At 38.7% G+C, this 23,501-nt stretch overlaps 1 protein-coding gene across 19 annotated transcripts in view; it reads right to left on the bottom strand.

Annotated features, from left to right (window-relative positions):
• MPDZ (multiple PDZ domain crumbs cell polarity complex component) overlaps positions 1-8,626 on the bottom strand; it is a 101,961-nt gene extending 93,335 nt beyond the window's left edge. For 11 of the 19 annotated variants that reach the window (XM_048292781.1, XM_048292784.1, XM_048292789.1 and 8 more), the window contains exons 1-2: positions 8,123-8,208; positions 80-150 (exon numbers count right to left, since the gene is read on the bottom strand). In XM_048292781.1, the coding sequence (XP_048148738.1) occupies positions 80-95 (16 nt within the window). In that variant the 5' untranslated portion in view covers positions 96-150; positions 8,123-8,208. Of the gene's footprint in view, positions 1-79; positions 151-7,434; positions 7,523-8,122; positions 8,210-8,305 lie in introns of those variants that run through there. The other 8 variants (XM_048292795.1, XM_048292797.1, XM_048292796.1 and 5 more) reach the window with 4 other exon arrangements.
• Positions 8,627-23,501: the final 14,875 nt, after the last annotated feature.

Genomic DNA, 23,501 nt, shown 5'->3' with positions numbered 1-23,501 from the left:
ATATACCAATGTCCCAAATCTCTCACACGCACTTGATTTGGCCACAAAAATACTGTGAAATAAATGAAAAAAAGATTACCAATTGTTTCCAACATGTTTTCTGCTTCTCAGCTTCTATTTCAACATTGGAAAGAGACAGTAAATATTTCCCTGAAAAATAACAGAAAGGAAAAAAGGTCACAATAATAGAAACACTAAGCTCTGAAGGGAAAGAAAAAAGCTTGACTTTTGAAAGCAATAAACATCAAAATAACAATCCACAAAAAACCTATCTCCACAGATAATTGAAATAACCTCAAAGGTGACCATATTCTGACTCACTTTGGTGCTCCAAACCTTCCTGAAAACTGCTTTAGGAATATCTTTGTAATATTTTTGCATTTCCATATCAAAGCTGCTGTCTGCATATTGTTGCACAACATGACCCACACTGCTTTAATCAGACGCTATGAATCATAGCTGACACTGATATTTTACACGGTTTCATTGCTTTCCTTTTCAGTGATTCACAAAAAGACATTCCCTGTGGGATCAGTTTTCAAGCTCTGTGTTGACAATTTCAGGTTCATGAGCCACAGCACATTTTTTACAGTTACTTTTGAAAGAAAAGTCATATAAATCACAAGGCTACAGGCTTGCAGGACTCTCACACTAGAGGCTCTACTATTAACACTGGAATTGAGACTCAGGTATGGACGATAGCTGAGTATTCATCAGCGTGGGTTTCCAGGAAGGAAATTCTACACTAAGAGGAAGAAACTCTGAAATTGCTTTGCCTTTTCTTTTTTGTTGTTTTTGGGGCTTTTTAAAAACGTACACCTGCAATTGCTCAGAAATTTGCAGTGATACAACATGCTTGATGGAGATGGATAGCTGAGGAGAAGTGAGGAGTTCAAGTATTATTGCAGGTATATGAACTGTTGATCTTATCTTTCACAATCGTGCTTTTGTTTTCTTTATAGAAGAAAACAGTTAATTATAGCATCCAAACTTGAATCTGGAGAACTTAAAAACGTACAGAGCTGTGATCTCTAAGCATTCAGGAAAAGTCATTTTTTTCTTGAAACTTTGGATAAAAAGAGGAAAAGGATTGATGTTGGCAGATCGCTGGATAAGGCAGCCTAACAGGATCATTATTTATAGAACCCGATCCTTTTGTCAAGTCTATACTGTTTGCAGTTTGTGCAGAAAAAGCAAACCAAATGGGTTTAAAATGGTTTCAAGTTCCATTAATATGACTTCCCTAGTTTCAGTATGCCTGAAGCTTCCTATCAGTTTTATTCATAGAATCACAGAATAGTTTATATTTGAAGAGACCTTAAAGATCCTCTAGTTCCAACTATATCTGGATACTCAGAGCCCCATCCAGCTCACTACAGGAATGCGGAGTCCACAACCTCTCTGAAGACTGAATTTGAATTTAACAATTCATTGATATAGAATCACTGATCATCCTTTTTAGGACAACATACAAAATTCAAACCCCTTAAACCTGACTTTGTCAAAGTAATGTTACTCTGTGATCCAAATTATGCCTTTAAATAAAAATAAGCTTTTATGAAGAATCTGTTTTCTCACTTGGCAAGCAAAATCCCAGCATGTGATTACCAGATCTTAAAAACAATCCAAATAACTTGTATTTTCACCTTGTCACTCTACAAAACAGGACAAAATGAAGTCTATTTTACATGGGAAGGGCTGGATGAGATTATTCAAACATCATGAAGGAAGCTGACTTCCCCAAACCTTAATCACCCATAGCTTTTGTTTCTAGAGTAAAAAACTACTATTACTTATACTCAGAGCCCCTATTTAAAGATAGAAGCATTTATGTCATCTCTGTAGATGTTTTCCTCAGTGGCAATGGCAGTCAAAGCAGTGCTTTCCTGTTTCACTGTTCCAGTTCTTTCTCAATACCTACTCTTGGGGCTGTGTAGTGGAAGGAACCAGAGAACTGCACAAAAAATTAGAAAAGGTGTATTTTTCAGTCATTTCATGTATCACAGCACTATATGCACAAGCACGTAACATCATATGCTCAACAGATCAAACTACTCAGGGAAAATACAGGATCAGTGTTCTGCTTTAGCTCTGCAACAACCTCAAGAAGAGACGCAGCTGTAAAATGTCTCTGTTTTTTGGAGTAGCTAGATATTGCTTTAACTTACGACTCAATTTGCCTAAAATCTCATTCTTCTTGTGCTGTTTTACAAGTGACATCACCCAAGGTCTCCAGTGTGTTCATGCAATCCTGAAGGTATGAATTCTAACAATTTATAGCAGAAGATTCTAAAAGCAGACACAAGTTCTAAACGTATCTGTAGGTTGAGATTATGGTGTCTAATTTGCAATGAAATGAAGTCCTTAGCTCTGCTAAGACACTCATTACATACTTTCTATTTACCTCATGCTTCAGAGAGAGGCGTGAATACTGCTCTAGTGTCATGCCAGCATCAGCAAATCCATTTTGAACTCTTGGTTTATTTCTCCTTATTTGTGCTTATATTAGCAGGGAACCCCTCCCCAGCTGGCCAGCTTAATGCTTCTGTGGACTGCAGCAATAAGCATGAGCAAGACCAAAACTGTCATCAGAATATTTTCCCTCAGATACCTCCTCTGAGGCAGACACAATGCATTGAGGCACCAGCATTGCAGGCCAAGATGACCCCTGTTTGCTCTGCCTGCACTCTGAAATAGCAAAAAGCCACATGACTGCTCCTGCTGTGCCACATCCACGCTAACAAGTGGGATCTGTCAGCACCAGCTTAGTGGCACATTAACATAGTGGAAGTACTGGAGAAGCAACCACACATCTGTCCAAAATGCACTGCAGAGACATATCCATAAACACCACCACCCACTACAGGACACCCTGGCCTTTAAACCAGCTTGCTTCTAGGTATTTTAGCAATAATACACCAGTGAGAAGCAGAGTGGCATGCATGATTACAAGTTGAAAGGGCTAATAGTGAATATTTTTATAATGGCATCACAGATTTCTAGATGTACAGTGGGAAGTTTTGTTCTGATCTCCTCATTTTGCAGTTTCCTGGCAGTCTGTATCACAGGAACCTGAAGCCAAAACCAGCCCTTCTATACATGATACAACAATATTCATACCTCAAAGAGCTTACTAGCTTAGCACAAAGTAGATTTAACTATTTTTGTATTTCAATGCTAAAGTTCATTAATCTCTTCACAGTAATAAGAAAACAGGCTGTATGAGTTAAGACTTTATTGGTAAATTGAAGAAATACTGTTAAGCAAACAGCAAGTTAAATTTACTTTCAAGTTCTAAAGACACAGGTAGCTGGAAGCTGTGACTAAACAAAAACAAACAAACAGCCAAACAAACCAAAAAGAAAAAAAAAAAAAAAGGACAAAATCTCAAGCCTCATCATCTTCTCTTTTTCCTTCTGCGTTAGAACATTAGAATAGACAACACAGGTAATTTTAGACAGGTATGTGGTGACAAACGTGCCATATTCTCTCCAAGAATAAATGACAGTTAAAGATGATCCCTTTCAAGTTTGTACTTCTGAAATTTGATACTTCTCATGCTAATGAACAAAAATATGTTATATACACATTTCGCCACTCTTTATGCTACCCTTCTTTGACAACATTGGTTGCCAGAAAACAGCTGCCATGTTGCAGCTCTGGTTTCTTTCTGTCCACTTCTGAAACACTAAATTCACAGGGGGCAAAATTTTTTAAAAAGTCCAAAATTTATTTGATCACCTCTTTTCCACTGCAATCACAGAAGGCATTTAGCTAAACAGACAAAAGATTCACAAAAATAGAAAGATGACCCTTTTCCATTGATCATTCTTTCACACCTGATTAGTTTCTACAAGGAAACCTACTCTGTTTCACTGACGGATACTCCACCTACTATTTCGAAAAGCCATTTCAGATAATACCTTGGAAGCTAATGCTCATAGCCCTGGATTAGGAAACATGAAATGCCAAAGATAGAAAACACAGTAATAGGCTTTGCCCTGTAGCTCCTGCATTACTTGAAGCGCTCTGAGGATACAGAGGAAATGCCTATCTTAAGAGTGATCTCTAGGCCCAAACTTTGGCTTGGAGTTGCATGAGATTAAAATTAAATCTATTTCAATTAAGCAGCAAGGTAACCACAACATGCATTTTATAGCTGCTAAAAAGACTATTTTGAAACTGCTAATCCAACACTTTGGCCTGGATTTGTCTGTGCTAGAGATATCCTTTAGTACTTGATTTTTATCCCATGTCATCTTCCTCCCCAGTTCTCTGGCTATCACTCAAATAGGCATATTGCATTAGCTCTGTGTGCTGCAGGAATGGAAACAAAACCACGCAGGAAGTGGGAGATACTAATTACTGCTAAAGTTTCTGCTTTGCCTGCAGATTCTAAGAGTTCTTCCATTTTTCCCAGTTACTTCTTGAATGCTGGCTACTACCAGGAGGAGAACTAAGGTGGTCAAAATTCAGGCAGGGGAAACTATTCACAGTAAGTGGAAAGATCTCATGCTTTTCTACATATTTTTTTCTAGGTATTTTTCCACTGTCACAAATGCAATTTTGCTGTTGCATACAGCACTTTCTTAAGCACACAAAAGGTGTGAAAATAAATGCCAGAGAGCAATGACCAACAGGGAAAAGAGAATAAACAAAAAGAAAAAGTGGACAGGAAGAAAGAAGGGGAAAAAAGGCTAGCCTACCATTTTATTGACAGGATGCAAGCTTGCCAAATTAACATCAACCACTTGTTTACATCAGCCAAGAGACTCTAGACTGAGGACTTCTGGATGACAAAAGACAGAACTGATTCAAATTAAGGATTTAATACAAGCAAAATTAATGTGCACTGTTCCACAAGGAACAAAGCAGATTTCCACCAACTACCTGGAATATAACAAGCAAGCAAGAGACACCTGACATTTACATTTAAAAGCTATGCTAATGAAAATTGTTCTGAAATATTCAAAGCAGAAATAAAAAGGCAGTACTGCACAGCTTATACTAAGACTAAGCACTTTGAAAGGACATTACTAGCCTCTTGAAATTTAGCAAAATGTTAAATGCATCAAAAATAGAGAGATGTAGAGGCTCAGTTGAAGAGAAGTTCTGTGATAGAGCTGAACAGCATCATGTACTTTGAATAAACTATGAAAACAGGATTTTGAACATTCAACTACTTTTAACCTTCTGTACACATCACACTAATATATTAAAGAAACTTAAAAATGCCATGAACTGGCAATCTGTTCACTGTGTATAATTAATAATGTTCCGTAACACTGTAAGAAGACCTACATCAGCATAAGATATAACATCCATGTTAACTGACATTCAACTAATAATTGCAACTGGGAAATGGGCCTGAATTATCCATAATGATTTCACCTACTGATAAATGTGTATGATATAGTGTATTCAAAAGCGATTTGTAAAGAGCATTCCAAAAACAACAAAATAGGGTGTTTCTGGGGGGATTTGTTTGGGGTTTTTTTGTTAATGAAATAAACAGATCATCTTTTACAAAAAAAGTATTTTTTCAGTAAATATCTTAAATTAAGATTAATTGGAATCCTTCTACATCAGCTTCAGAAACTGAAAAGCAACTTTTTAGCATATGCAGAATATATGGGACACTAAGTAGACTGAATTAATGAAATACAGGTATGGTTAATATTGCCTCTTTATGTTTTCAAGCATAGGCAATTGATTACCATATTCATTAAATTCAATTAAACCTGATGAAGCATAGATGTAACAGCAGTTGCACCTCAATGTATACTGGATTCTTCACAGAGGTGAAAACAGCATACATAAATGAATAAATACAAAGCCTCTCTGAACAGCTGCCAGTAAGCATCAACAAAGAGTCACCAAGTTCCCTACAAACTGAAAACGTAAATTTCTCTGTGTGTATTGTGACAGTAACAAGTGACTTATACAGAAAATCATAACACTGCGTAACAAGACCACTGTGCAAGGGATCTCAGATGCAAGGACAGGGTCTGAAAAGCCTACAAAAGAAATACTTTAATATTGCCTAGGCAAAACCAGCATATTTTTGTATTGACTTGTTGGGAACACCAGCAGTGAAACAAAACTATCCTCATCAATGATGATACAGTATCCTGCCAGCATGGCATTGTATTGGCCAAAACTGCTTCACCAGAATGCTCAAATATAAAGCCAATTAGAAAATGTACTGGGCGCACTTCACAGAATTTTAGAACTTTTTTAATGTGAAACACGGAGCAGAGATTTAAAAGGTCTTTAAAATGGTTCTCAATATACTGAGTAACGTACTACTTGTTAAAACCATCTACAGCTATCTGCATGACTGAGAAGCTGTAAGACATTCCCCTCTGAAGAATTCACAGACCAGGACCAGGTGGAACAAAAAGATCACCCATTCGTATGTAAGTAGCGCAGTTCTCTTTCCCTAGTGCTGATACTGATTCAACTTTCCTAGTGAGAAGAAGGGAGAATGTATCCAGTTCCTAGCGAAAAGCTTCTTCAAAGCACTAAGGATGCCATTAGGAACACCAGTCTAATCACTAAATGTTACATGCATGTTACTGTTAACAAGATGGGAGAGATAAAAATAAGCAAGCTAAAAATGCGTAACAATAAAGAAAATTTATGTTCCCTGTCTAAAAAATCCTGCTTGTTAAGGTGAGTATGTCCTTAGATATTTTCCACTTGCATTCTTTTCTCCTAGTGTTCCAATTACTTTCAATTTCCACAGAAGCATCAAGTAACACGCCCAAAAACTATTTTACCACTTTCCCCTTTTCCAGTTTAGATTCTTCCCTACCAACCAGTCGCTGTTATCTTGGAAAACGCAGTGGTGATATGGAAACCACAAGACATCACACAATAGAACTTCCGCTACTGCAGAATTCAGACCCTTCCGCTTGATTTCAGTAAATCACTGCTCTCCTACAGTGACAGACTCCTGACATCCCCTCTGGCACCAAAGCCAGTAAGGACGTTTTCTATCCAACAGTTTATAGTAAGAAAAATCTTCTACATGTATTAAAATACGCCTGAAAAATCTTCTACATGCACAAAAATACACCTGGACGAGGCAGTGTTTACAAAAGCAAACGACAAGGAAAAGGAAACAAAAATAAAACCACAACATTTCTCAGCCAAGTGGCAAACCAAATTTGTTAAGTGCTGTACACGGAGTTCAAAAGGTCGGCTTTGTGAGTTTTCTTTTTCTTTCCTCCTACTACTCTTTCCAGTAACTTAGGGAGGTGCTGGCAGCAAGGGGGGACACGAGAAACGAACCATGCCTTTTCTTTGCGCACCCGAACTCATCAAAGGGTACAACCGCGGGCGCCCCTCGCCCTCCGCTTCCCCCCAGCCAAACCCGTTACGTTTAAACGCGCACGGGGAAGCGGCTGGAGCGCTACAGCGGAGTCGGACCTGCGGGGAGCGCCGACACCAGCACGGTAGCAGGTACCAGTCCCGAGAAGCCGCGGCCGCCGCCCCGTCTGGAGCCGGAGGACACCGCCAGTGTCGCCGGGGCCTCCGGTCCGGCTCTGGCTCCCAGCGAGTGTCAACGCCGCAGACGCCGCCGCCCACAAGTGCCGGCCGCGGCCGCCCGCAAGGTCTGTGGCAACGGCGGCAGATGAGGACACCTCCTCCCGTCACGAAACACTCGCAGGGGGTGAAAACGGAATGCGCGAACGGGCAGCAAGGCTCCCGGAGGATATCAGGGGAGGTTCGGCTTTTGTTTGCGTGAGGACAACGCCCCGCCAGGCCGCCCGAGGCGCGGGCCGCCCGCCGCAGGCCGGAACCCCGACCCAGCCCGACCCCCACAGCCGCTCTCACCGCCCGCGGCCGGCTGGGGGCGAGAAAAGGGGGATGTGCCGGGACACAGCAACAGGCTCAGCCCTCCCGCCCGCGGCTCCACGGCCTCTCTCCTCCTCCAGCCCCCCCGGATCAAATGAACAATAATAAATAAAACTTGGAGAGACAAACGCGTTTTAAAAGGCCGTTCAAACTCCAGCGACGCGGTGGGCCCTCCCCACCCTCCCCGGTCCGCATCCCCACAGAACGACGCGGGCCAGCTCCCCCCGCTCCCCGCCGCCCGGCCCAGCACCCTGCTTACCCCAGCGGCTCGGCGGGCCCCGCCGCCCGGCCCCGCTCTCCGCCCTTCCCGCGCCCGAGTAGCGGCGCTGAGCGAGCCGCGCCGCGGGGGCAGCGCGCTCGGGCACGCCCCGGCGGCCTGAAACCTAATCCTGCCCCGCCGCCCCCCCGGGCCGCCGCAGCACCCCCCTCCCGCGGGTCTCACCGGGGCGGGCTGGGGCGGCCGCCCGCAGCGACGGTGGGCGGGGGTGTCCAGGGGATTGCGGGGCACGCTTGGGGGTCTCGGCCCCGTCTCTCCCGGCCTGTCGCGTCGCGGCCCTGCCCTCAAAGTTTGTCTCCCCGCAGATGCCGGAGTGCACGCCTTGCCGAGATGAGACGGGGGAGCCGGGCTGCCCCGGTTTACCTCCCCGGTTCGCCCGTGAAGTGAAGGCGGCGGCAGGCTGGCCCTTGCCTCTCTCCGGTGGTGCGGTGCTGCCTGCGGCCGGGCCTGGCCCCGCTTGCTGCCAGCCCGGCCATCAGCCATACCCCTTCTGGTGGAACAAGATGAGCCTGGCCTGGAAGGGAGGAAAATAGGAAATGTTTGGAAATGTTAAAAAAAATTAAAATGCCAAGATCAACAAACAACACATGATGAAGTTAGACAAAATTATTTATAAGGTCACAGACTTAATGAAGGGATGGCTCTTCCCTCGATGCAGCGGCTGGTTAGTGTGTTAACTAAAATTTTGTAAGGAAGGTGCTGTGTCTTTCATATATATATATGTCTAAGAATAAAGCACGTAATGCAGAGGTGTTTGCAGTGACCACAAAAACCCCCCAAAACATAAGTTCAGCTAAAAGTGTAATTGTTTTGCTGTTTGTTAACTTCACTTCTAGCAAATGTCATCAGGGTCACGGTTTCACCTTTTCCTTTACAGAAGATAATTTTTTGATGTAGATGCTCTCAGGCGGCTCAGCTGAGGTAAACCCCCTGCAGAGGGAGATGGACCCCGGCTGTCCACCAGGCATGTTGACTCTGGCTCTGCAGAAGCTCCGTGAGCTTTTTGTCTCGTTGCCTTCTGGCTTGGTTCGGTTCTTTTTCCAAACAGATTTTAACCTTAAGTGTCGTCATATTCAGGGGGAAGGGGGTGGAAGTGTTTGGCTTGTTTTTTTGGGGTTTTTTTGGTCACACAAACTTTTTAAGGAAACCTAATGTTATGAAGATAGAATGGAATACTGCCCTATTTTCAAGAGTATCAATAAATGCAATCCCACTACAAAAACTTTAATTAGCAGGACACTTAACATGTAAACTTTAAGAAACCCAGCCCTTTGTACATTTTTAATTTTATTTAGAAAATTGAATTCTGAAAAAAATTTGAATCACTAAACAATATTTCTCTTGCTTGCTCTTGTTACAGCTGGTGGATTGAAAAACTCCAAATGATTAGCTGCCTTTTCCTCTGCTAAATACTGAAATATGCATGTAATTACACCTTTTTAACAATAGTTCTTCCGCTTTTTAACTAAGAAAAGTATTTCTTTTCCCTTGTTCCCTTGTTCAGTCTGGCATGTGCTGGTAAGCATATTGCTTTTTAACCAAACAGAGGCTCTGCTATAGCTAGGACATTGAATGCTCTATAACTGTCCTACCAACTTTGTGTGTTACATGAACCTTTATTAAATCCAGAATAAAGTCTTAAAAATAAGTTACAGTTTGTTTCCATGTATCATTGTTCAATGAATAAGCCACAGTTGATTAGATAAGTACAAAATGAGACAGCTATTGTAATTTTTTCCTGTTGCTCAGGCTTTAACCATGGCATACAACTGAAACAAAACACAGTGATTCTATTAAGTCTATTTGGACAAAAAAGTGGGCAAAATTAGGTGCAACAGGACTCCTGATGTACAACAGCATTACTTGCATAATACTTCTTCCTGGTGCAATTTGGCTTTGTATGGGATATACCTTTCAGAAGTTTTTTAACATACAGGCTGCTATTCTCAAGTAGAAACACATTTTAAATTATAGTCAGATTTTGTCAAGTCCTTGGAGTATATATTAAGTAGACGATAGTTACTGAAGTTCAGACCATTGGGCTACCTTAGGCCTTGCCTGTATTAAAAATATTTGCATGAGTATAATTATGCCAACATAGCTGTACACACAAACTGAGCCCTCTCAGTGAACATACAACTCTGCATACAATAAACATAAAACTGTAATGGGAATTTGTAACACAGTAACCTAGTGAGCTCTTGTCCGCAGTAGCTGATGCCTCTGATGAAGAGCCATGCAGGCACAGTTCTAGCAAACAGCAAAACAAATTGTTAGGGTTTGGAGTACACACCTGGTCTTGTGGATATAACTGGTATTAGCTTTAGAAAGTTAACTTGAAAGATATCAGCAATTTGTATTTACTTATTTCTTCCTTTTGTTATAAAGTAAGACCTCTCCAGCCCCTTCCTAGAAAAAGAGGGTCACAAAGTATTAATAATTTCCTTAGTGTGGGTTACATTATGTACAGTGACACACCATGTTTTAAGTTATGTCATGGCTTTGTTCCTGCAAGGAGTGTGGCCACTGTTGTTGTGCAATCTTGAGAGATCCTTAAAATATGAAAAAGAGAATCTACTTTGTATTTCAAGGCTAAATGTCTTAACTAACTACAAATACTTGTTATATCTACACATATTTATTCCAGTGATTTTAAATAAAAATTGCATGCAGTTTTTAAATCCTATGCTTTTATCAAAAGACTGCTATGACTACAAAATCCATAACAAAATATTCTGTCAGAAAGGTCTCTTAAGGAAAAGGTGAAGAGGGTCTAAAGAAACCCTCATTTTATCTTCTCTAGTATTAACATCCTGATATATTTCATTTCTCAGGTCAATTTATAATATACTCATGGTCAAAGTATCAATATTGGATGAGATGTCTGCCTTGCTGATTTACTTAAATAAATAAAATATTGATATTAATGATCTGCTGCTTAGATTTATTGGAAGACATGAAGGAGAAGTAAACTCAGAAAAAAAGTGTGCACAGAAATAACAGGGCACCAGAAACAAGGCTGTGTGTCCATTAAATCATTCATCAGGCTGCTGTTGGGGATGCAGCCTTTTAAAATAGTAATGGGAACAGGATCTAGGCAATGAAATGAGACTGATTCTGCTCTATCTGAGTCACAAGTACTGACTTCGCTGTGAGAAGATATTGCCTATGAAACACATTTGACGACATTTATGGCACACATCTATTTATTCTCTAACAAAAAAAAAGTATTCATAACAGTAATTGTTTAGTTTCATCACTCTGGGTATCATATTTGGTATGGGCATTGTTATTGCATGCCCCACTGCAGAATGGGTAGAATATATATTTTAGGGACCAAGAAGAATCCTGTCAGGAAGGACTCAAGAATATTTATATGTTTTATATTTATGCTTGAAATATTCCATCCCTGAACTTGGAATAAAACATGAAAAGAGACCAATAAACACTTTTCATAAGTACTACCTTGATTAAAAATTGGATACATTTCTGCTTTTATAGCCTTACTCTTCAATATGACAGCATATTTTTCTTAATGTATATTCATATGTATATATGCATGCATAGACACAATATTATACTTTTCATTATAGCATTTGCTCAAATTTTAAGTTAAAAAACCCATTAATTACCATCTTCCCTTTTAGAGAATGGTAATAACTTATTACATAAATTTTATTCCCAGCTATGTAAAGCAAAAGTAATCCATTGCATTAAGTGGAATTAAGCTGTATAAAACCAATCTGAAATCAAAGGTAACTATGATCCTAATTGCTATAGCTGCTAATCTAAATATTTTAAGTATGTGGTTATGCATTTTGTCCTTATCCAAATAAGGATGGATCATCATCTTTTTTCATGGAGCTCTTTAGAGTAGAATAAGTTATACTAGCAGAAGCATACAGTATTAAATATAAAACTCTTCTCATCATCTCAATGTAAAAGTTACACTTCAAAAGTCAGATGGTGTAACTATGCAGTTACTTCTATTACTGGAGGTAACACCATGTATGTTGTTACACAGAGTTAAAAATCAGGCACTTTCTCTTCATGTTTGAAATTTACACAGTTTTTGGATTATTATGCTGGCAAGTAGCAAATATTAGTTTCACTTACTGAAGCCTGCATGTTGGCAAGAATGGTGCATAGATTTACATTTTAAAGGTTCTTTGGGAAATTGTCTTCCCTGGGGACATACTTCGTAACTGTTATGATTGCTATTGGAGCCTACACTTATGCGCAGAAGGGAATGTATGCTCTGTAAGGTAAAACAGAGTAAAAAAGTCATAAAAGGTATGTTAATTATTTATAGATACAAAACAAAATACTTGAAATTATGACAAATTAAAAGAGCATTTATTTACACACAAACAGGATTGTTTAAAGCCACAGGCCTTGCTCACAGCAGAGAAGTGAAGCCAAATAAGTGACAAAGAATATTAACCTTATCATAAATTCTCCAGACACATAATACCTACAAGGAGTGTCTGGTTTCATCAGATTATGGCTTTTTTTTTTTTCAAATGTTGTATTTTGCTAGAGATTTCCACATATTCGACAGACTCTACTCTCAGACAACCTAATTTTAAAAGCTTTTTTCAGAAGTCCCTCAAGGGACGTAGTCAGAGCAACATGTGATCTGGGTATGCTTGTCAATGCAACAGTTGTTCCAGTATTTGAAAAGACAAGGCAGTATCTCATTAGCAATTCTTGTGTTAGGAAAAACAGGAGCTCCTGCATGACACTTCCTTTAGTTCTAAAAAATTCAGAATGAAAGGAACCTGACCTGACTAGTTCAGGAGTTTATGTACAGATGAATTGACAAAACTAAAGGAAAGCACAGCAATATGTGTAGAATGATTTGTTGTATGGCTCTGCAATTTATCACTGTCCAAATAGTAATTGCCTCCATATGCACAATTTAGCTAATCAATGTATCTGATATCTTGCCCTGTGCAGTGTATGATGCAGATTACATGTAAGAGTACACGTTGTCTTCAAGTCTCTGCTTCTCATCCAAATGTGAAATTGGAGAAGTATTTTGCTTTCAGTGATTTTCAGAGTTAAAATCTTAGGAAAAAGTACATCTCTGAATTGGCAGTCTTAGGACTTTTGTTCACAAAAACGTTCATGATATTACCCATTTTGGATGAATAGTTCCCTACCTACCGAACCATCAAAATGGTATCAACTCACTACACTGTCCCAGCCATGGACAGATTAGAGCTGTAGCCTGTTTGAGAGGGCAATGAAGCTTTACAGATAGCTTCGCCAAGGCACTGTGTGTACACAGAGACCATGCAACCAACCTTGTTCCATTGCTTTTCCAAGGGATCTGATTCCACATGACGCTGTATGTTCTTAGTTTTAACTTATATATAGAGACGAGGCAGAAATGCACGTCTGTGTCCTTTTATCTTGTTTATGATGTAGGTGAACTTTGGGTTGGGACTAAAGCTATTAGTATTACTGCTATTATTAACCGCCTTTAATACCATTAGACCATAGTTGCATTGAAAATGTGATTATTACAGACTAGGAGTTACAGCATGGTGTTGGTACAGTACGGAGAGTCCAAAATCCAAACATGCAAAGAATATATCCATCTGCCTGTGAACTTGAAAACTACATATTGCTCATTCACATCAGCCCAGTCATTTATGGATGGCCAGTGACATCCCCAAAGAAGGCTACTCCACTATTTTGAAGAAGCTACCCAGGAAAAACGCTTTAATAGCTATTATACCTGTCCTTCCATACCAAAGGTATTTTATTTAGCAGGATTAGCACCTGTAAAAACAAGAAGAGTGGAGGAAACTTTTCTGTTATTGAAAATATCTCCTATTCAGCCAGCTGGATGTAAGGAGGAAACTTTTGATGCATTGTGCTACAGACTATTGGCCCAGATATGAGTGGGCATGTTTGTAATTGGCTGCGTTTTTGGAGTCTCAGTCAGGTTCACTGATGTAAATTCCTTATGATTTGTTTGATTCTTTGAAGGTCTTTTCTTCCTCTGTTCGTACTCAAGTGCTGTAAAGTTCACCATTCCTACAAGCCACAAGAAAGTACTAAGAAAACGATGAAAAAACACAGAGAGAAAAGAGATTTCAGCAGACCAGAAGATGTAAAAAAGTTGGCATTTCTGGAATAAGCTCATTTATACAAGTATCTGACAAATGAAAGTTTCATTTTAGTTTGTTCTTAAATAGGAATTTAACACTAAGTGAAAGTCATTTTAGCAAATGGAGAAAATTTAAATTTAGTCCAACTGCAACATTAAAAAGCTCTGTTAGAGCAGGAAACTAATTCAGTAAATGCCTTTTTTCTGTTAAAGTCCACTTTGATTTAGGGCAGCTGCTTGTCTTATAGAGAAGGGTTCTTCTCATAGTGGTATTGTCATAAGGAGCTCTTAAAAACTTTGATATGAAACAAGCAAATTTGCCCTCAGCTGGTCAGTAAGTGCCAGAAACTTCCATTATATATAAAAATAAGAATCAATACTCCATCTAAACTCACAGTAGTAAGTGGAATCCCTCATTTTCAGGAGTTAAGTGGCTACCTATCAGTATCACAACCTTGTATGCAAAAAATAATTTGTTCTCTAGCTAGATGGTGTAGCCACTGTCATTGGCTAAGTACAATATTTTTTTGTTTTCTCCAGCCTTTTAAGGATTCATACAGTGTGCAGAGCACAGGACAAGGTCCCAAGGCTGTAATAAGTTTCCTCCAGTTTTATGACTTGAGACAACATTTAGTCCCCACCCAGTCAGAATCTTATGCAAAGACTGGCTCAGATGAGCTGCCATTTGTTTTTTTCATTACATGGGTGTCCTTTATTTTTTGTTGCCAAGGAGATAAACCTAGAGGAAATGGATTTAACAACTGCAAAGTGATGAATTTTAAAGCTCCTGTTAATAATATTTGAACTCTGAATCTAATTTATACGTAGTAGGAATGAATAATAGTAACGTCATTTCCAAAAATAAAATTAAACAACTAAGCAAAAATCACTCTTTCCCTCTCATGCTCTTCTCTTTCATGTCCCTATTATTTGGGTACTTGAGCTTTGAAAAACAGAACTATAAATGCCCAGGCAACTACAGAAACATGAAGGTAAGGAAAACAGAAATATTGAACCTAGTCTGTCTCATAATCCAGTATTGCCTTAGCATACCCAGACCTTCTTGAACATGAAGAATGAAAATTGCACAATGCACACTTGTTTGTAAATGCTACTCAAACAGCAGAGAGGAGCTGCTTCAGACAGCAAGAGAAATGTTTCTACACCTCCTGATCCCTCTTGTATGTTTTTCAATAGGAAAGACTTGACAAGAGAAACAGAAGTGAAGCCAGCATCAGGAGAAAAATGCTTGTAGTTTTTAGGACTGCTGTCTGCATAAACTATCTGTATACAAAGTTAGACGCACTAGTTTCTATATAACCCCCTGCCCAGCAACACAGAGTGCATCATCACACTCATGAGGCTCAAAGTCAGCCTTTCTCCCTCCTTCCTGCAGTCATTAAATGTGTTCTCCTTTTCTAGAATCTAATGCATGACAACTCACATGGACTTAATTGCAAGAACATTTCTGGGGCTTTCAGACATCCATGCTTGCAAGGTCACCCTTGCTGCAGATGCCTTCTGCAGGTGCTTTTTGTTATAACGCCACTGTCCATTCCACTGTAGTGAAATAAATTGTGGACCTGGGAGTAGAAACTATCCTTAGAAAAGTTAGAGAGAAACAGTTCTTACAGAATTAGTTCAAGCTGGAGAGATTCAAGAGTCTTTCTTCAGATCTGTGTGAGTGGCTAGAGAAGGCTGCCAGTATTGCTACACCCAGTACCCAGCCCCATCCAGGTCTGCTGCCTGAGAGCCACCAACATTGTATTTGGGAAATCTAATTTACCTAGGTGAGTCCATTTTTGTTTCCTAATATATTTTTGGTGTACTCTCAGGTAAGTCCTGCTAGAATTCATAAATTAGGTGTTTTTCTATCTGATTTTGGAGACTGTACCCAGACTTCTCTTATAGAAAATACTTTCCTGTGGAGATACCACAAGGACCAAAGGGAATCCTGTGTCTCCATTTTTGAGAAAGAATTTGGCATACAAGGCATATGAATTGAGATCCTTCTTGGAAGGGATTTAAATTTACATTTCTTGCAAAAATAACCTATGTTATCCTCACTATTAATATGCTGAGTTGGGCACAGTCTATGCCTTTGACACCAAGACTGTTTCATCTCATCCTCCTCATACATGGCATTATTGACATCTAAACCCAAAAGTCTTTCACCTAAATCCCTCCAGGAATGTCATAGTAAAGTCCTTGATCAAGAGAGCCTTCAGTCCTAGTAAGGGGAGGAAATAAAATTGGTAGAGTCTGCTACAATCCAGCTGGAGAGTCTGCCCATGAAACTACTCTGTATATATGTAGATGTCTCTACTCCATACAAAAAGGAACAAGCCTTTGTTTCAGGGATGAAATAACCAAAAAATTTTGCAATCTATAAATATGAAGTAATAGGAAATCCCTCAGCCCAGCAAGTGAGAAAGATTTGAATATCCTTGTCTATGTTCTTCCTTGCTAAGGCAGTTTTAGGGCCAGTATCATTTTCTAAGAAAAATGGTATCTGCCTATACCTCAGTGCTTCCATGAAGGCCTTGAAAGCCACAGCAAGGTCATAGGTGTCTAACTTACTTGCAAACTTTTAAGAAACTGGATCAATCATATTTTCTTTGGATCCAGCTTTACATTCATTACCTTGGTTTTTGTCTCAGGAAAATTCAAATGGTCTCTTATTTCATGCTATGCTTTCAAGTCTGGGAACATGAGATTAGCTCAGTTGGGTAGAGTATGGTGCTAATAACACCAAGGTTGTGGGTTTGATCCCAGTATGGGCCATTCACTTATGAGTTGGACTTGATGATCCTTGTGGGTCCCATCCAACTCAGAGTATTCTGTTATTAGTTACAAAATAATATCTTTAGCATATTTATTTGATTTTTTGTATGAATTTTCTTTAGAAAATCCTTGAAATTATTTAACAGGAAAATTCGTATGCTGAATAGTGTAATAAGACTTATTTTGCCTCTCCAATTCTATTCAAAAATTGTATTTTTATCCCCAGTTATAAACAGTTTTGATAAAAAATACCAGTTTTGCCTTCTGACTCTCAGCTGTCTCAGGCTTTCATTAAGCCATAAGCATCAACAGTCTGATTGTGGCTTGTGTACCAAGTACAGCAGTGACAGGCATGCCTTGCTTGTAAGTGTACTTTTCTTACAAGAGTGGCAAAGCATAAATGATTTTTTGACCTTGATGAGATATTTGAGAAATCCAATTTCCTGTGGGAACAAAAGTGCCTTCTAATTCAGAGGTACTGAAGACACTTGCTAAAACTGGGGCATGGGGCGAAATGCAAACTCTAAGTAATGTGAACATCTCTTAAAACTCTGTGAGCATTTCCCCAGTGAGTGAAATAATAAATCTGATAGATTTTTGGCATAGATGCTTGAAAGATTTAAAAAAAAATAGATTTATACTTCAAATTAATTTGGCAGATGGGTCCAAGAAAGGTTTCTTAATTTCTAGTCAAAATTTTTTAAAAAATCAGATGGACACCCAAGATAAACTAAAGGAATATTCAAGGAATATGTTTATCAAGTATCAGATGAAGTGGGGCACATAATGTTATTAAGTATCCATCACTGAAACTTGCTGCACTTATTAAAAGTCCATAGAGCAGGAAAGAATTCAGGTCCCTAGTAGTTTCTCTGCAGAGTTCGTCTCCATGGTGGTTCACGCTGCCACTGGGATCAGACCTGACTCCTTGTTGCTACTTAGCACTTCAGATATGCCAGCATGTCACAATGCACTGCTTTGCAGGGTCAGAGCCTAGCTTCAGGTATTCAGAGATGGCTGAGGTACCGGAAACATTAGATACATATTACTGCATCTTCAAGCCTGCCAGAGTTCAAGAATCATTTGGACAATGCTCTCAGGGATATGTTGTGGCTCTTGGGGATGTCCTCTGCAGTGCTAAAAGTCAGACTTGATGATCCTTGTGGGTACCTCCCAACTCAAGATATTCTATGATTATAGAATTCTATGACTCCGCTAATTTGCTCTGGGCAATGGAGCATTTTGGCTGAGGTACACATTGTGCAAATGTAATCATCCTGCTCCTGACACCCATGTGGTTGCATAATGTAAACACAACTATGAAATATACACTGCAAGGAATGAAAAGTTCACATCAATGTTTTACAGTACTGTAAATTACAGACAATGTTTGTAGTGAAAATTGTTGAAATTGTAGATGCACAAGTTAGTTGACTGGGGCAACATTTTTTCACAATAGATGCAGTAATAGTTACTTCATTCTTTGCATACAGGGAGCCAGCATTGACTGGCTTGAGGGACACTATAGAGCAGAAAATGGGATAAAAAGGGAAAGTGGAAAACAAAAGTTCATGGCCTCTTCCACTGCAAGTACTAGTTTCATGAAATGAAACTTAAAGTCATGACTTCTCTAGGCAGCTTGTTGTAGTGTCTTATCATCCTCATAAATAATTTATTCCTTATGCCCAACCAAAATTTCCCTACAGGCCGTGTTAAAAAGTCTCTTTCTATCTTTCCTATCAACTCTACTTTTAGTACTGGAAGGCTGCACTAGGAGCCTTCTCTTCTCCACGATGAACAATCACCATTCACTCAGGCTTTCTTCAGAGGGAAGGAGTTCCAGCCCTTTGATCAATTTTGTGGCCCTCCTCTGGACCCACTATTACAGATCTAAAATCTGACACCCCAGATTACAGAAAAAGTTGGGCTGTCTTGCCTAAGATGACCTTCCCAGCATCAGTGATTTGACAAATTCATGCTGGAACCCTTGTTTTCACTACTGAAAGTCCTTTAAAAATGGTTTTCAAGTCTACTGTCATAAAGTACGTGGTAGGTTTGGCCACAGGTGGCAAAATTTTCCAATACATAAGGCATGTGATGGAAAAATTATTACTTTAAATATTTAAATGCTATATCTACTTGCATGAAAAGTTTCTAAAAGCATCTGTAACAACTTACCACTATTCTCACTTTTGTCTCCTTGTAAAGAGAGCAAGCTCTGTCTCAATATGATTATAGCTGGAAAATAAAAGGTAAGCTCTGGGTCTGTTTAGGAGTACTAAAGTCTCATTTTCAAATATTTAGGCTTTCTAGTTACAGCAGCATTTCCATAATACCTTAAATAAATTCACTATTTTCACCCTGAATATCAGTTTTGTTTTTCCGTTACCACAGCCTTAGGCATTATGAAATTATATGTAAGGATTATTTTGTATTGAAAATTATAAAAAGAATGTAATTCTCACAAATTAACACTGCAAAAGAACTATGTTTTTAACTAATATTTGTGAAGTACTTAGTTGGATGGCTCCAACTAAAAGCTGGTTTTCATAGTGTTACTATCTATAGGAAGAACAAATCAGTCTTTTAAATAGCTTTTCAAATACTCTTTTAAACATTTTAAAAATAATAACCATTTAATATAAATTAGCTTATATTCCTAATGCCTTGTTCTAATGCTACAATGAGACGATGTCATGTCAAGATGTTTAGATTGTGCCAGCTTGCTTGTAATTCATTGTAGTTTTAGAAACCTGCACATCATACAGGGAAAGCATTTAACATGGCTATTGGTCAGCAGTTTCTCTGGGCAAACTCACTGAGTTGTGTATCCTTATAAAGACTGAAGCATACAAGGATTTATCGAATGGGGTTATGCTGTTTAAATTAAAATAATATAAGATCTTCACACATTCAAAATATCCTCACACTTAAAGCTACTGATAATCAACTTCCCAACTTAGGAAGGATGTTGAGATAACTCGAATGCATCCAAAGAAGGGCAAAAAGGCTGATGAAAGGTGTAGAACACAAGCCCTGTAAGAAGAGGCTGATGGAGCTGAGGTTGTTTAGCCTGGAGAAGAGGAGGCTCAGGGAAGACCTTATCACTCTCTACAACTGCCTGAAAGGAGGCTGTAGCCAGGTGGGGGTTGGCCTCTTCTCCCAGGCACCTACTGACAGAATGAGAGGACACAGCCTTAAGCTGCACCAGGGAAAGTTTAGACTGGACTTTATGAAAAAAATTTTCACAGAAAGGTGACTGGCCATTGAAATGAGCTGCCCAGGGAGGTGGTGGAGTCACTGTCCCCGGAGGTGTTAAAGACTTGATGCGGCACTCAGTGCCATGGTTTAGTTGATAAAGTGGTGTTAGGTCATAGGTTGGATTCAATGATTTCAGAGGTCTTTTGCAACCTAGTTAATGCTCTGATTCTGTGATTCTATGATATCTCTCAGCATTTTAACCTCCCAAAATAAGCATTTAATCACTTATCGAGACTACTGTACCTCTATCTCCAACTTCATAATTTCTTACACTTTAGATAAAGTCCAAAACATGAGATAAAAAATATAAGCATGTTTAAGGAGTGTGTGAAACTGTAGCTCCTGTGTGACTGCAGGTAAACCATAACTCAACACTTTCAAGTGTTGCTCTGTCCAGCTTAGCAGAGTCTTGTAATCTGTTATTTTGGTATTTTGTGCATGTAGATTTAATGATAAGCATAGATAGAAATTAATCAACAGCTGCTATACAAACCCTGCAACTTCATTATTAAATAAATGAGCTATTCCACTAATTGTTCCAAAGGATGTTAGAAAGACAAAGCATACAAATTTCTTATTAAATATCAGAGGAACTTATTTCTTTGTCTTTTTTCTCCATCCTGAACTGGCAGAGTAACCAATGTATCTTCCTCCTCTAGTCAAGATATAAAATTCTGATATGCAATCAGAGGGCTCAACCAAAATCAGAGAGAACATCCCCTACCCTGGACTTTTTAAAAATGCAACTGGAAATCTAGCAGTGAAACTTTATTTAAAAGGTGGTTCCCTAACATATCTTTTTCTTTCCAGATTTTGAGGAAGAAAACAACTAAAATATAGCAAAAGTTATCTATTTTAAAGTTGCAGACTGATGTTTAAAAAATAGACTGACATACTCTCTTTTGTGTCTTAAATAGCTGAGGACCCTTTCCCTTGAAATTATATTACATTTTAAGTTTTGTTTTGTTTGTCTTTCTATGCTTTAAGGACATGATTTGTGAACATTCATGTGTACTGCTCCCTGCCTATCAGCTTTTTAGCATGCTCATTTTTAATGGAATTCCATTCCATTTCATGATGTGCCTGGGCAGATATAAATTAAAAATTCATCCAAGAAGTGTCAAAACAACTTCAGTCAGAGGTGATGGCAGGAGAGAGTTGGTTGTTTTTCTGTGCTCATGCAGACACTGTGGTGCAGGATGTCTCTACTGTCAGAGTCATAATACAGCAGTTCTGATGCCATACTTGGGCTATTTAAACATGACCCAGATAAACATGTCTCCTGTTAAATTTGAGTTGTATACTTGTTATGTCATTGTAATGACATTCGTTTAGTACCAAATTATCCTGTAGCATCCCCATTCCCTTTCAGTGCATCTCTAGGGAGTGCTAAAAAACCCCAGCCAAATTGGCTGGTATACCAACCAAGCAAAACACCAGTCCAAGTAGTCAAATTGTGTGGTATACTTCCTTACAAATATATACATCTTAAATATATATATAAATTGAAATGTAGATTCTTAAAATATATTCCATTATTAGCAAGATCTGAGGAAAATAGCATAGCTAGTTGTATTACAGGAAAAAAAAAAAGGCAAAGGAAAATAAGTACTTGCACAAAGTAATGTTTTCTTATACCACAACTTGTGGTATGTAATTTTTTTACGTGGCTTGTAATTTTTTACCTTAAATGTCACACATAGTAGTTAAAAATATTATTTTGCCAGTAGATGTCAGTGCAACCATTGAACTCAACTATAATGTAAGAGTATATTCTTCGTATTCACTACTGCAGACAAATGAAAGTGTACTAATGAAAGTTATATCATGAAACAGTTAGTGTGATGGGTTTGGAAAATATTGAGTCTGTTTTTCTTATAGTCTTTCATTTATAGCTTCAGAAGCTTGAAGGGAGCTTCTGTTCAAAAAATGTAAGAGGTATTTTCTAGGCATCTTCTTTACTTTCTGAACAGTAACTCTAAATTTCCTCTTTTTTTGCCCCAAAACCTATTGAATGTACATAAATATGTAGCATTAACAGAAATAGGTATTGGAACTTGACTTTTTCCAACCAGAAACCTAGGATTATCCTTCCAAAGGCACAGCTATAATGTATCAAAGGTAACTGTAGCTTTCTCTGATCTTTCTAGGTAGAGTTCAGAGCTGAGTGAACTGCATGGTGGCTTATATTGGCGGTTAAGTTGGTGGAGCCATATATAATGAATTGCTATGTTTAGAATCTCATTAGAAAGTAAAATAACTTACTGTGCTGTTCTTCCTTACTTTAAGTTTTTGTATGCCAAGACCGTGATTCTTTATTTTTTCCTGTGATAACTGATACTAGTCATGACACTTATTGCAGAAAATTAGATTCTCCATGATGATTTAGATGCTAGTGGTGTCATTAACTGTTGACAGAGAAACACAAAACTCACTCCAAAACCCGAAGTCCATGGCAGAATGAGATCTGTTAAGATGTTTACCTGAAACCAAAGAAGAAGCAGAGAGAAGAAAAACTGTTAAATGATAGTTAAACTGTTAAAGTAATTAGTACAAACTACTATCAAGTTAAATAAAATCATTATGGGCAAATTGTTCTACCTCTTTGAGTTTTCAGAAATTCATGTGAGGGCCCCCAGGATGGAATAGTAAGCAGAGTAAGTTGAAATGTAGACATTTCATCAAGCTGTACGTTCCTGTCTCCTCCCTCTGACCGCCGTTATCTGTATCTTGTCTATATACAAATATCAGTTTCCTGTAAAGAGGTAGAATATTTTGTGAATGATTTGAGAAATGCACAAAGTTCTATAAAGATGCCAAGATAATTGGGACCAGGTCTCTTCTTGACTAACATCCTTCTTGGCTTCATGAATCATAGAAAGTTTGACATTTCTTCATCAAACTCAACAGACGTATTATTTACAATCTCCACAGTTCTCCTGAAAGCCAGTAATCAGTCCCACATTGCTGATCATTACCAGACAGCTGACATTAAGATGTATAAAGTACATAATATGCAGAACAGAAGAATGGTTACAAAGCTTGGGATGAATAAGCCTCAGTGACACTAAATTCACTGATCAGATATGTGAACAAGAAAGAAGAGAGATGAAATCAGGCACCCAGCAGACTGTAGTTAATACAAAGCCTGGAAAATGAAGTTAGAATCAAAGATAAAGAATACTCTATATGAAG

The sequence above is a fragment of the Corvus hawaiiensis genome, chromosome Z (genome assembly GCF_020740725.1).
Source record: "Corvus hawaiiensis isolate bCorHaw1 chromosome Z, bCorHaw1.pri.cur, whole genome shotgun sequence".
In the NCBI taxonomy this organism is placed as follows: Eukaryota; Metazoa; Chordata; class Aves; order Passeriformes; family Corvidae; genus Corvus; species Corvus hawaiiensis.
Note: the sequence above shows the minus strand (reverse complement) of the source record. Positions and strands in the feature narration are given on the sequence as shown.